Source organism: Mytilus trossulus, chromosome 7 (assembly GCF_036588685.1).
Source record: "Mytilus trossulus isolate FHL-02 chromosome 7, PNRI_Mtr1.1.1.hap1, whole genome shotgun sequence".
In the NCBI taxonomy this organism is placed as follows: domain Eukaryota; kingdom Metazoa; phylum Mollusca; class Bivalvia; order Mytilida; family Mytilidae; genus Mytilus; species Mytilus trossulus.
Genome location: NC_086379.1, coordinates 62,614,272 through 62,627,278, shown reverse-complemented (window position 1 = coordinate 62,627,278; position 13,007 = coordinate 62,614,272). Strand labels below are relative to the sequence as shown.

Genomic DNA, 13,007 nt, shown 5'->3' with positions numbered 1-13,007 from the left:
GTTTTAATTTGAATGAAAATATTTCTATAAAATAAGAACCAAAAAACTGCTCTTTTCTCATTAAATATTCTAATTCAATAAATAAATAAAAATTCATGAAATAAATTCTGTTAAATAAGATCAATAATCGTTACCTTTTGTTTTAATAGATGTTATCTCAGAAGATGCATGTGCATCAGATGGCTGAGACAAATTAGTTGTCACTGACGATAAATCTACTAACACACATACATTCAATGCCAGACAGAGAATGATACACACCGTAAGTATCCTTCGTAAATGATCTTTGCACTACAAAATAGTAAAATAATATAGACAGTTAAATGTATTATACATTCTACATTTGAAAATACCTGTACCAAGTCAGGAATATAAAAGTTGTTGTCCATTCATTTGATGTGTTTTATAATTTGATTTTTGCCATTTGTTTGGAACTCTTTGTTTTGAATTTTCCTCGGTGATTTTACATTCTATTACACACGTGTATTTATCTACGTATAACAATTCTTAGGCCTGTTCATCGAGGAGCTAGTAGCACTTAAACATGTCCTTAGAATCTATACCATCTGCTGATTGAACTGAAACCGGTGTTCCTTCTAAATGAAGTCAAAAATTCGTCTATAGAAAACGGTAAGTTTTTCAAAAAAACAAATCAGATGTTGATCCTAGGGGTTGGAATGATATGTGTCAGTGAATCCCACCTTTTTTATTGACAACTTATGCTCTGGTGTGTGCTAGTGGTAGTGTTACCACAGGGATTGGATATGCGTCTAGTGCAGGGGAGTCCTAGACCATACCCTGCCACTGGCTAGCCTACTTGTAGGTGAAACAGAAAGCCGAGTGCGTCAGTCTTTCTTGCCAGTACAAAGCTTCTATCAGGCCAAGACCTCTACAGGGCCTCCCAGCGACAGCACACGGTAACTAAGGTCTTGTATCCTAGGCTAAACTGTAGAGGATCTTGGAGTAGCAAGAACCCCAGAGATGCAGTGTGTAGGCCCACCGGTGTGTGAATATTCCCTAGCACTCATCCACCTTGCCCAAGCTATTGGTAAATAGTCAGCCAGATAGGGGCTGTAAGCCAGGTTAGGCAACTTGTCTAAGAGAGAGAACTCTTACGAAACTGGGTAGATCACCACTCACCAGCCCAGCAAGGCAACTGATCTAGAGGACGGGAACCTCAACGACAAAACCCCTGGTCCTCCAAGTTGGGGTTAAGCATGAGGCTATTAACCTCATCTTATAAAACACAAACTTATTACAGAAATCAACAAACAGAAGGTACCCATGGGATGACGGGCTGCACAGGCAGCAATATGATTGTACAAGGAGAAAGCCTAACTCAGGAGGCCTTAGACAGGAATCAGAATCTCATGGATCCAAAAAAGACCATTAAGATCGGCGCATGAAATGTGAGAACTATGTTCCAGGGAGATGAGAACCTATAAATGAGCGATTGATCAGAGCTCTTTTTAATTCAATCTATGCCAAGACAACAGTTATACAGTGCTACTCGCCTACAAACGATGCGGAGGAAGAAATCAAAAACGCTTATTATGAAGCTATTCAGGCTCAGATTAGCAAAACACCACAATATGATGTCCTTCTTATTATAGGAGAACAAAATGCTAAGGTTGGAAAAGATAATACAGAACATGAAAGAGCTAAAGGAAAAGAGGTCTAGGCGTAATAAATGAGAACGGAGAGAGACTGGCAAATGTGTGTTCAACTAATGGACTTATTATTGGAGGAACCCTATTTAAACATAAAAACATACACAAAATCACGTGGAATTCTCCAAACAATAGGGACAAAAATCAGATTGACCACATCATCATAAATGGCAAATGGAGACGATCATTACTTGATACGCGAGCATTTAGAGGAGCAGATGAGAACAGCAACCATCTTTTGGTTATATCTTAACTCCAACTAAAGCTTAAAAAGGTACCAGATAATAACAAACCTGAGAGAAAGATCATCAATGTCAACCGTCTGAAAGAACCTGAAATCAAACAAAAGTTCGTCACAGATTTCGAGTACAAGAGAAAATTAATCAAACTGAAGACAATTTCATAAAAAAGAAATGGGAAAACTTCAAAGAGGTGCATCACAACCCAAGTGAAAAGATCATTGGTTTCCGTAAGAGCAACAATAAACCATGGTTAACATCAGACACCTGGAAAGCAATCGATGAACGACCAAAACTCAAAGAGTGAAGGACTGGTTTATCGAGGTTGAAAGAACAAACACAGAAAGAATATGAAGAGAAAGATAAGGATGTACAGAAAAGAGCTAGAAAAGATAAAAGGAACCAACTGAAAGAACAACCTGAAGAAGCAAAAAAGGCTGCCACAAGAGGTGATTTAAGTACAGTTTACAAGATAACAAAAGAACTATGTGGACAATCTAAACAACCACCTCCAGTGAAGATAAAAATGGTAAAATCTGAAAGGGAACAGCCTGCACGTTGGAAAAAATACTTCAAGGTTGTTTTGAATAGAACAGAACAAAAAAAATGAATTTCAGGGAGCACCACAATTTAAAGATCTAGATATTAGCACTGATTCACCACCTAAAGAAGAAATAACAAAGGCAATTAAATTCATGAAATCAGGAAAGGCAGAAGGCATAGATGGGATTCAAGCTGCACTACTAAAAGCTGACATCAGCACAGTAACAGTCATACTTCATAATCTTTTTAAAGACATATGGGAAGAAAATAAAATACCTGATTACTGGGCAGAAAGAAACTCTGGACAATCCTTTTATCATATGGAGTGCCACACAAGATTGTAACACTGATACGATGCTTTTATACCGACTTTGAATGTGCTGTGATTCTCAACAACAAGAAAAATGACTGGTTTGAAGTAAAACTGGAGTACGACACGGCTGCAATCATCTCACCCATCTTATTCCAGATTGCCATTGAGTGGGTGATGAGGAAGACCACCAGTGACAAAAAAAGAGGCACCACATGGTCAATGTTTACAACCCTAGAAGACCTTGACTTTGCTGATGATATAGCACAACTGTAATCAAAACAAGATCATATGCAGGAAAAGACAGATCGACTCAGCTCTTTTGCAAGCCAAATTGTACTAGAATTGAACGCAAAAAAAAGACCCAAGAAATGCGACTTCACACAACATCCAATTTGAGACTAAAAGCTGAGGGCACATAAATCCAAGAAGTAGATAGATTAACTTATCTGGGAACTGTGGTTAGCACAGAAGATCCAACACAAAAAAATATTAGAAGTAGGCTAGCCAAGGCAAGATGTGCATTTCAAAGACTACGACCCATTTTGAAATCCAAACAATACAACAGGAAAACAAAGATCAGGCTATATAACAGTAATGTTAAGTCTGTCCTTCTGTATGGAAGTGATTGCTGGAGAGTAACAAAAACAGATATGAGATCGCTCTCAAGTTTCCACCACAATTGTCTGAGGCGGATCTGTAAAATCTTCTGGCCATACCGGATTTCAAATGAACATCTCCTTGAAATGACCAAATCCATGTGTATCCTGAAAGAAATTCGAAAGAAGCGCTTCAGATGGCTGGGCATGTTCTCAGGATGCCTGTATCCAAGATTACCAGGACAGCTCTTAGATGGACACCCTTAGGGTAGAGGCCAAGAGGAAGACCCAAAAGCACCTGGCATCGAACGATTGAAGCCGAACTTAAGGAGCTTGACATGACCTGGGGAGAAGCAGAAACAAAGGCTAAAGACAGAACTGGATGGCGAAATCAAATGGCGACCTTATGCTCCGTCAGGAGCGAAGAGGATAGGTCGGTAGTTAGGTTATGCTCTGGTGAAACATATGGAGACATATGGTTGAAAGCTCCCTTTTTATAAAACTTGCATACGTTGGAATAACTTTTAAAATGGCGTCATCCACCTCTGAAGTGCCAAACGTGAAAACTGACTATGCAATTCACAAATTAAAGTTAGCAATTAAAAAGTACGATAAAAAGGTTACGGTATGCCTTTTTATCGCAGCGCTTAGGTTTATACTGACTTCAATCTATAAAGGTCCACACCATGACATGTGACTAGGGACAGTTACAGCGGGGGTAAACGTTTACACTTATACATACCCTAATATTCACTCCATTAATATGCAATGCAAATTCTAGTGCCTATAAGTCTAATATACATCCCTGGCACACAACGTTTGAGCATGTAGGAACAATTCTGTCAGTCCGCCTGTTAGTTATTACGACATTGTAAGTACAACTAATGCGTTAAGGTCCTAAAAGGCTTATAAGAATTTATATTGTGATTTACACAATTGAAGCACATTATGTAAAATTCACATCAAAGAAAGTGTTCCAATAAAAAAACAAAAAAAACCAGCTCTTTTTCTTGACCCAACAAATTAAACTCACTCAAACATATAAATGATTGTTGCTGATTATCTTTTAATAATTTTCATTATTTACAAATAGTTTGATAAATATAGATTCTTACATTGATACCAGTGGATTATCGGATTTATCCAATCGAGATAGTTAAATTATCAATTTTAAAGTTCGAGTCGCCGCGGCGAGTACTTTAAAATTTATAATTTAACTATCGAGATTGGATAAATCCGATAATCCACGAGTAACTATGTAAGAATCTGTTTCTCTAATGATTAAAAAGACATTTTCTGTTTTTGTTTACCGAAAATCTCCTTCGAGTGCCTTTCACGTTGCACGAAGTTGTCAATTTCATTAACACCTGTTATCATATTTTGGTTCATCCAGTCTGCCAAAAAGGTCATGACCCTTAAAATCATCCAATGATCTTCTGAGATCACCAGCAACCACACGTTGATTATTTTTTTTTATACAATGGGTTCGAAAAGGGATAAATTTCCATAGAATTAGAGAAACTATTATCTAAAATTCTATTACATTTTTGTATTTCTGTTTCACAAAGTTTTAAAGTCATAAGAAACGAGTGACCGGTGAAAAATAATGTTCTTCTAATTCTTGAACCAATGCATACAAACATCATAAACTTAGTCTTCTGTGCTCGAATTAATCATTTTTTTCGTGTAAATTTCGTATAATTGTCAATTTTTTTTTCAATTCGTCAGTGTTGTTGTGAAAATATGGCAGGTAATTAAAGTTCGTGTTTTGAAGCCGAAGTTTAACGATTGTCACCTGTTTGTCAACAATTGACGAAAAATAAACACAAAAGCATGGAAATTGAGCACGTGTTTAACATGTAAATTCAGATACTAGTTTATTTTAAGGACATCCGTGCGTATTGTGGTCACCGGATTTTTACGAGATGGGTCACACTGAGGTCACCTTGCATACGGAAAATATGTCGGGGGAATTGCTTGCTGGAAGGAAGCAATTCAGATAAAGTAAACTTCTTCTAAATATGAATAAATTAAAGAATTTTCTTCAGAAAAAAGTATATGTACATAAGTTTTATAATGAAAACTATCCATTGAGTTATAAAAAACATATGCATTATTTTTTTTTATTTGAGGTTTCTTATGACTTTAATATACAGTTTATAATTATACAAGTAATATTGTGTTTCTCATTTTTAATTATAAAATTATTCAATGCATTTCAAAACAATTAAAAAACAATTAAAAGTTTACAATCCAACTTTTCCTCACGCTTACAGTTAATACAGTGGTTTGATGAGGTCGAAATACTTAGCATTTTCTTATCACAGGCCTATAAAGTGTCACTGATGAGTCTTATGTAGACGAAACTCACGTCTGGCGTAGTAAGTTATAATCTTTTTACCTTTGATAACTATTTAGACAGCTTCAGTTCTTAAAACAAGGTCTAAACAAACATTCTTTTATTCGAGACGTATGCTGACTACTACATATTTTTTTGCTTTTATATGTTGTTTGTTTTTAATACACTGTTTACCCTTCCGAAGCACCCCCAGTTTTTGGTGGGGTTCGTGTTGCTAAGTCTTTATTTTTTATGTCGTGTCTTCTGTACTATTATTTGTTTTGTTGACTAATCTATGAGTTTGACTCTGGTATTTTTCGACCCACTTTAATGCTTATCCAGCAAATATTCGGCCTTACGCCCTTTCATAATCATTTGATTATATAATCCAGTTTTCCCTGTGGTTATTCAATGTTACACTTTTTGTCATCTTTTTGTGTATACAATTTTCCGTAATTTTAAATAACCCATTTTAAACGGAAACTCATGTAATGGTGATTTTAAATACGTAAATTTGTTTCAACCTATTGAAATTATTACGTTGCCATTTAAAGAAAATTATTTGTATCTGTTCCATTTATACTAGTATTTAATTCTTCATCAGGGATAACTATTAATAAGATTCATTTATTGTATTAAAATTGTAATGGTCTATTTCAAGTTTTGAATCTATTCATTGGTAAAGCGTCAATAAAACCAGTATAAACCGGTTTCATAACGCCATTAGAAGAAATTCTCAAAGATTGAATATTAAGTGCAATTTCGGAATTTTGAGTTATGATGAGTAATGATGGTAAACTTTTAGACTTAATTGGTTAGGTTTGTAAACGCTTGAGGCAATAAAGCTATCTTATGACAAGGCGTTATATTAGGATGGTATATGGATATAAACTCAGCATAGATACCAGGACTAAATTTTAAATATACGCCAGACGCGCGTTTCGTCTACAAAAGACTCATCAGTGACGCTCGAATCCAAAAAAGTTAAAAAGGCCAAATAAAGTACGAATGTGAAGAGCATTGAAGACCAGAATTCCTAAAAGTTTCAGGTCAAGTCGTAAGTCAGATAATCGAAAGTCTTCTAAGCTAAGGCATGTCCGAAAATGTGACTGCAGTATAACAACGTTGCTTTACTTCAAACTTTATCTTGAAGACGCTTGTTAAATATCCAGAATTCCTAAAAGTTTCAGGTCAAGTCGTAAGTCAGATAATCGAAAGTCTTCTAAGCTAAGGCATGTCCGAAAATGTGACTGCAGTATAACAACGTTGCTTTACTTCAAACTTTATCTTGAAGACGCTTGTTAAATATCCATGGGTAGATCCTCGCAAATATTTTTTTTTCACTACAGGAAATGGTTTCACTTAAGCGTTCTTCATTTTTCGACATGTTGGGACTACTGAATTCATTTAAAGTAATCAATGAAATGTACTGTCCATGCACTTGGGATTTGAACTGTTCACTATGCCCTAACAAAGTTTATGCAACAAGACCCAGTGGTCTAAGCACTTCGAAGCTCATCACCAGCCTATCGACACTGAAGTTGTGAGTACGAGCTCCAAACCGTTCCACTCTTATCTTTAATGGCTGGGACTACCAGTTTTACTGTTGGAGGTTCTATCCGGGTACTATGACTTACTTCACCAATAAAAACTGCCCGCATGGAAAAAAAACAATGGTGCTGAAAGAAGCACCAAAGATAAACTTATCAACTTATATGGTACGGAGTATACCATATTTACCTTAGAATGGCTGTGACCATTACTCAACTTTTCTTCGGGATCTGTTTCATGAAGAGCAATTTCTTCATCTCCTTTTACTTTGTCATCACTTTGTTCATTTGTATCAGACATTCTTCATCGTCTGAAAAATATTTAAATATTAATGGGATTTTATTATCATTATAATTCAATTCAAAACTCGACACAGAACAAGCAATGATATCAATAAAGGTATAGTTCAAGGCCTCAACTATTTTCCATACAACAATTGTAACCAACAGGGAACTGGAAATAGATATATGATAAAATAAGCACAACATATATTAAATGTGAAATGTCTGGGAAAGCTAACAACCGAACCAATTCATCAAACAAGTTAATACGTTAAGAATAAATCAATTGTTTCATGTTAGACATAACACCAATCTAATGTTCCTGTAAGTATCTACGATCATAGGAATTAAATATCACTACCATGGGTTAAATCAAATGAAATCCTGTTATTGTTTGCAGACAACAACGAACAAATAAGGAAAATTATAATTTATATGAATAAAATAGAACATAACATAGATACTAAAAGTAGGTCCTGTAATGCATTAAGTTCTAGTCCAGTGGCAAATTTATATGCATATTCAGGACGGGAACATGTTTATGTAATATGAATATTAACCATGCTTTGTACTGGACCGTTACACACACTAAGTCCGAATTTCAACGTACTAGTTCAAAAGTTAAAATAGCACAGGAAAACATCACACCTTAATTACCCGGACACATGATGCTGACTCCGAGCCGACCATTCTTCGGTCTGACTCTTAATATCACGTATTTAGCTAATTAAAAAAGTATTTGTTTTGACTAGCCGGGGATCGAACCCACCACCTCCCGCATTCTAGGCAAACACGCTACCACGAGACCTCCGAATTGGTTATATTGACAACTGAAAGCCCATCTAAAAGAAATAATCCACAAAGAGAAGCATACACAGTTCGCTACAAATTTGAGGTTTTGGTATACAAATTAGACACATTTTGTAAAAAATAAACTGCCAAGGATATTTAAACATGTAACAACGGAAAATAATATATCAGAATGATAAAGTTAAGCATCGACAACATATGTATTGAAATTGTGAGATTTTCTAGGAGTACTTATTAAGAAGAATGATTTTGAAGAAGGGGAGAACGATCAATATTCAGGGTCACTCACAACTAATACAGGAAGGACTGGAGCTATAGGTTTTATGTTCTGGCGTCGTGTATCATTTTATATAATTTCCATTCGTTCTGTTTATAGTTACCGTCTGGTTTTGTCAGGTTTCAGTACGTTTTTTTCTTTTTTTTTTATAGAAACCAAAAACGGAAATACTATGTAATTTTGATTTCTTATATTTAATATTCAAAGAAGAAAAGTGTTTTGATTCGTTTTTTACAATATTAGAGGGACTTTATTATTTTTGGTTAGTGTGATGTTCGCCTGTTCGGTCTGTTCGTTCGTCCGTCCTTCCCGCTTCATGTTAAAGTATTTGGTTAAGGTAGTTTTTGATGATGTCAAAGTCCAGCCAACTTGAGAGTTAGTACGCATGTTCCGTATGATATGATTTTTCTAATTTTAATGCAAAATTATAGTTTTTATCCTAATGTCATGGTCAACTGAACATGGAAAATGATAGTGCGGTTTGGGCATCCGTGTTCTATGGACACACTCTTGCTTATTTTGTTTATTTCATATACAAAACAAAAAGTGAAAATGAAAAACCACTTACGTTTTCCATATATTTTATTTTATTTAAACTGCCATGACATGCGTAAGAAAGCAACAACTTATAAATTTTAATGCAAAATTATAGTTTTTATCCTAATTTCATGGTCAACTGAACATAGAAAATGATAGTGCGGTTTGGGTATCCGTGTTTATGGACACACTCTTGCTTATTTTGTTTATTTCATAAACAAAACAAAAAGTGAAAATGAAAAACCACTAACGTTTTCCATATATTTTATTTTATTTAAACTGCCATGACATGCGTAAGAAAGCAACAACTTATAAATTATATTATACAATTATAGCCATTTTATAAGGTCGATACAAAGACATTATTGACCTAAAGGAGTATATTGACTGAGGACGATGTCCGAGGTCGATCTACTTCTTTGGTCGATATATCCTGTGTCGACCTCATACAAAGGTTAGCATTGTCATATTATTAATTTCCGACCATAAAAGAGGGACGAAAGATACCAAAGGGACAGTCAAACTTATTAATCTTAAACAAACTGACAACGCCATGGCTAAAAATGAAAAAGACAAACAGAAAAACAATTGAACACATGACACAACATAGAAAACTAAAGAATAAACAACACGAACCCTACCAAAAACTAGCGTTGATCTCAGGTGCTCCAGAGGTAACAGATCCTGATCCACATGTGGCAACCGTCGTGTTGCATATGTGATTACAAATCCGGTAAATAATTCGGTAGGTCACGTTCATGAAAGGGAAGGGGATTGTAGTTACGACGTAAGGGAACATATCCGATATCATTTGTAAGACGGTTTTTCCATAACGGTCAACCAACTCGTGATGGCGTCCGTCCGTAAAATTTACGAAGGGATAATAAGTGTACCAACATTTTCAGTGTAATATATTCATTCATTTGATTATGTGTGATTTTAATAGATGTCATATTGTTTCCTAGGCCATAAAAAAATATTAGTTGTTAGGTCATTTATTTTTTTATGTTTTTTTAGGTCATCTTACGTATTTTAAGAATTATTTTCTTTAAATAATCGATCATAAATATACTTTGAACAATATTATTCATTACATGAGGTCTCAAAGTGTATCGGCTTTTAGATATTCTAAAAATAACCGTGCAATATGCTTTTTGCTACATTTATCCACCGTTTTCTATCTACCTTCGAAAATTTAGTATTACATGTATCTTCTCCTGAACGATTCAAATTAGTAAAAATATACAAATAAATAAGATCCAGTAATACAAATTTTAAGGAAATAATAAATGATAGGGAAACAATAAACAGACTCCTTATGGCATTAACTTTCAATGACGATTTTTGAATTTAATAAATGATATATATGCATGTAAGCATTGTATATCCTTGTATAAAACATAAATTTAATAAAGAAGCCATTGGTGATGCATCTTATGTAGTAAAAATCGTATGTAAGCAAACAATTTTATATATTCTAACCCAATCTCCTGTCCTCATTTGAAGCGTTATGCCAAAACATGGCAGTGCGCTGATTATTATTGTGTACAAGGTTTAATTATGCACAAATATAAATGTAGTTAACATTTGTACATGTTATCGATATCTATTAAATATTTCAGGTTATCAGTATTTTGAGAACCTCTTTACATATTGACATAAATTATGACACTATGTATATCTATGATATGTATTATATCTGTAATATTACTTTGACAACACTGTAGAGTAGAAACCCGGATTGAAATGGTTTTTTTTTTTTTTTATAAATACGACCTTTAAGATATTTACCAGCTCATTTTACTCAAAATCATAACGTTTCAGTATACATTTAACTTACCATCATTTTTTGTCGAAAGATTTTATGATTTCTACTTGTAATTGTGTATCTACACGAGACCAATCATAATAATCAAATGACTAAACTTATAAAATATGTCATGGAATTATGCTTGTCTGCAAATTTGATGCGTCAAACATGATTATGTGGTTCATCCGATAGGGAACAAACGGGTAGAACAGTAATGCTATTTTCACCATTCTAGATCTCTAAAAAAAAGAACACTACCTATTGATGGTGTCCAAGCATGTATGATGACCAAGGATGGAAGGTGGAGAATCAAGCCTTACTCGGCTAGTTTAGGAAAGTTCAAAACTTATACAAATAAAAAGTTTGTCATTTTATTAAACAAAATTACGTTAACTCACTTGAACTTGGTGTATAATCAAAATATGCCGTTGAACTTCAGTACATGCAAATGATTTGCAATATGAGATTACTACTGAATTAACATAGTTACAAGGTTGAACAACATAATTGTCTTTTTGACACTATATATTAAATACGTTTTACTTACTGGTAATTTTTTTCCGGAATTAAAAATATCCCAAAAAACATTATCCTAATACAGTAAAGGGTACCATATAGATTGCAAACCTAGCAATTTTCTCATTAAGAAAACGGTTTCTTAATGAATCATATTCTATTGTGCAGTTGTAAAAAGTTAAACTATATATACTTCCTGGTAATGACAATGCATATGATAAATAAAGTGAATAAGATAAAACTACTACATGTATCAACGTGCACCAGGTGCAATTCAAGATAATGTCACCTTTATTCTCAGAACAATTAAACGTTCAATGGAATAGTAAATATTCACAAAACGGAATAAATAGTTGATAATAATTTGTCTAAACATGACCAAGTCAGATAAATAATAAGTTAGTATCTGGTTTTTTTTTATTACTTATCATATACATGAGGTGGATGATCAAAAAGCGAAACAATTGATTATACGACTGGCATATAAGTGGGAGGTTTTACTAGCTATAAAACTAGTTTCAACGCACTATTTTCTTTGGAAAGGTCTGTACCGAGTCAGAAATGTCAGGATGTAACGCGTTTTCTGATTGGCTGACGTCGTTTTGTTTATCATATCATAGACACAAGTTTGTGATGTGACCATGACGTCATCAATGTTAGTAGGTTCTTAATTCAAACGGCATTGACGACTAGATCACTATAAAAGACTACTCGTCTAAATACCGCATGTTAAGATAGTCGGTTAGTTTAATTCGTTTCATATTGTGCTAGTAACCTAATACGATATATACGGGGTCAGTAAATTCCATATGGGGATTCGAGCTTAGCTCTCACTCCATATGAGTAGAATTTACTGACTCGTATAAATGGTATTAAGTTACTGGCAAACTATGTAACTAATAGTCTTTAGAGTATTTTTAGAAGAAATTTACGTTGAGAGAAAGAAGATAATAAAAAATTGTGATTTTAAAAAGTTTCTTGATTTATATATAATGCAAGTTAGAATTTGTTTCAGAACAAAAATGATTTTTTTCCCTATCATTTCTTTATTAGAACAAGACAGAAGACAATTGGGTGATTTTAAAAAAGATAAAATAAAATATTTGAAAAGGAGAGGGATTGTTTTCTGTGTTGGTCATTGTATGTGATTAAAAATACGATTTTGACACAACTACATTTTTCATTACTTGCAACCGTTTTACCTAAAAAATACCAGAAGAATATATTGTTAAATAGTAAAATCACAAAAAATACTGAACTCTCAGGAAGATTCAAAATAGAAAGTAACCAATCAAATGGCAAAATCGAAAGATAAAACACATCAAACGAATGGACAACAACTGTCACATAGCCGACTGAGTACAGGCATTTTCTTCTCTGAAAAATGGTGAATTGAACCTGGTTTGATGGCGCAAAACCTCTTACTTGTATGAAAGTCGCACCAAATTTTATTACAATTCGTGAACAAAACAGACATAATAGGTAAAATTGGCAAAATAGGGGTACGTCAGTCATCACTGTGTCAC

The 13,007-nt window shown here is 34.1% G+C and overlaps 1 protein-coding gene across 2 annotated transcripts in view; it reads right to left on the bottom strand.

Annotated features, from left to right (window-relative positions):
- The window catches only part of LOC134725504 (uncharacterized), a 67,592-nt gene that overhangs the window by 21,344 nt on the left and 33,241 nt on the right, over positions 1-13,007 (bottom strand). The window contains exons 1-3 of one of the 2 annotated variants that reach the window (XM_063589374.1): positions 11,513-11,627; positions 7,440-7,560; positions 135-291 (exon numbers count right to left, since the gene is read on the bottom strand). In XM_063589374.1, coding sequence (XP_063445444.1) covers positions 135-291; positions 7,440-7,550 — 268 coding nt within the window. In that variant the 5' untranslated portion in view covers positions 7,551-7,560; positions 11,513-11,627. Of the gene's footprint in view, positions 1-134; positions 292-7,439; positions 7,561-11,512; positions 11,628-13,007 lie in introns of those variants that run through there. The other variant, XM_063589376.1, reaches the window with a different exon arrangement.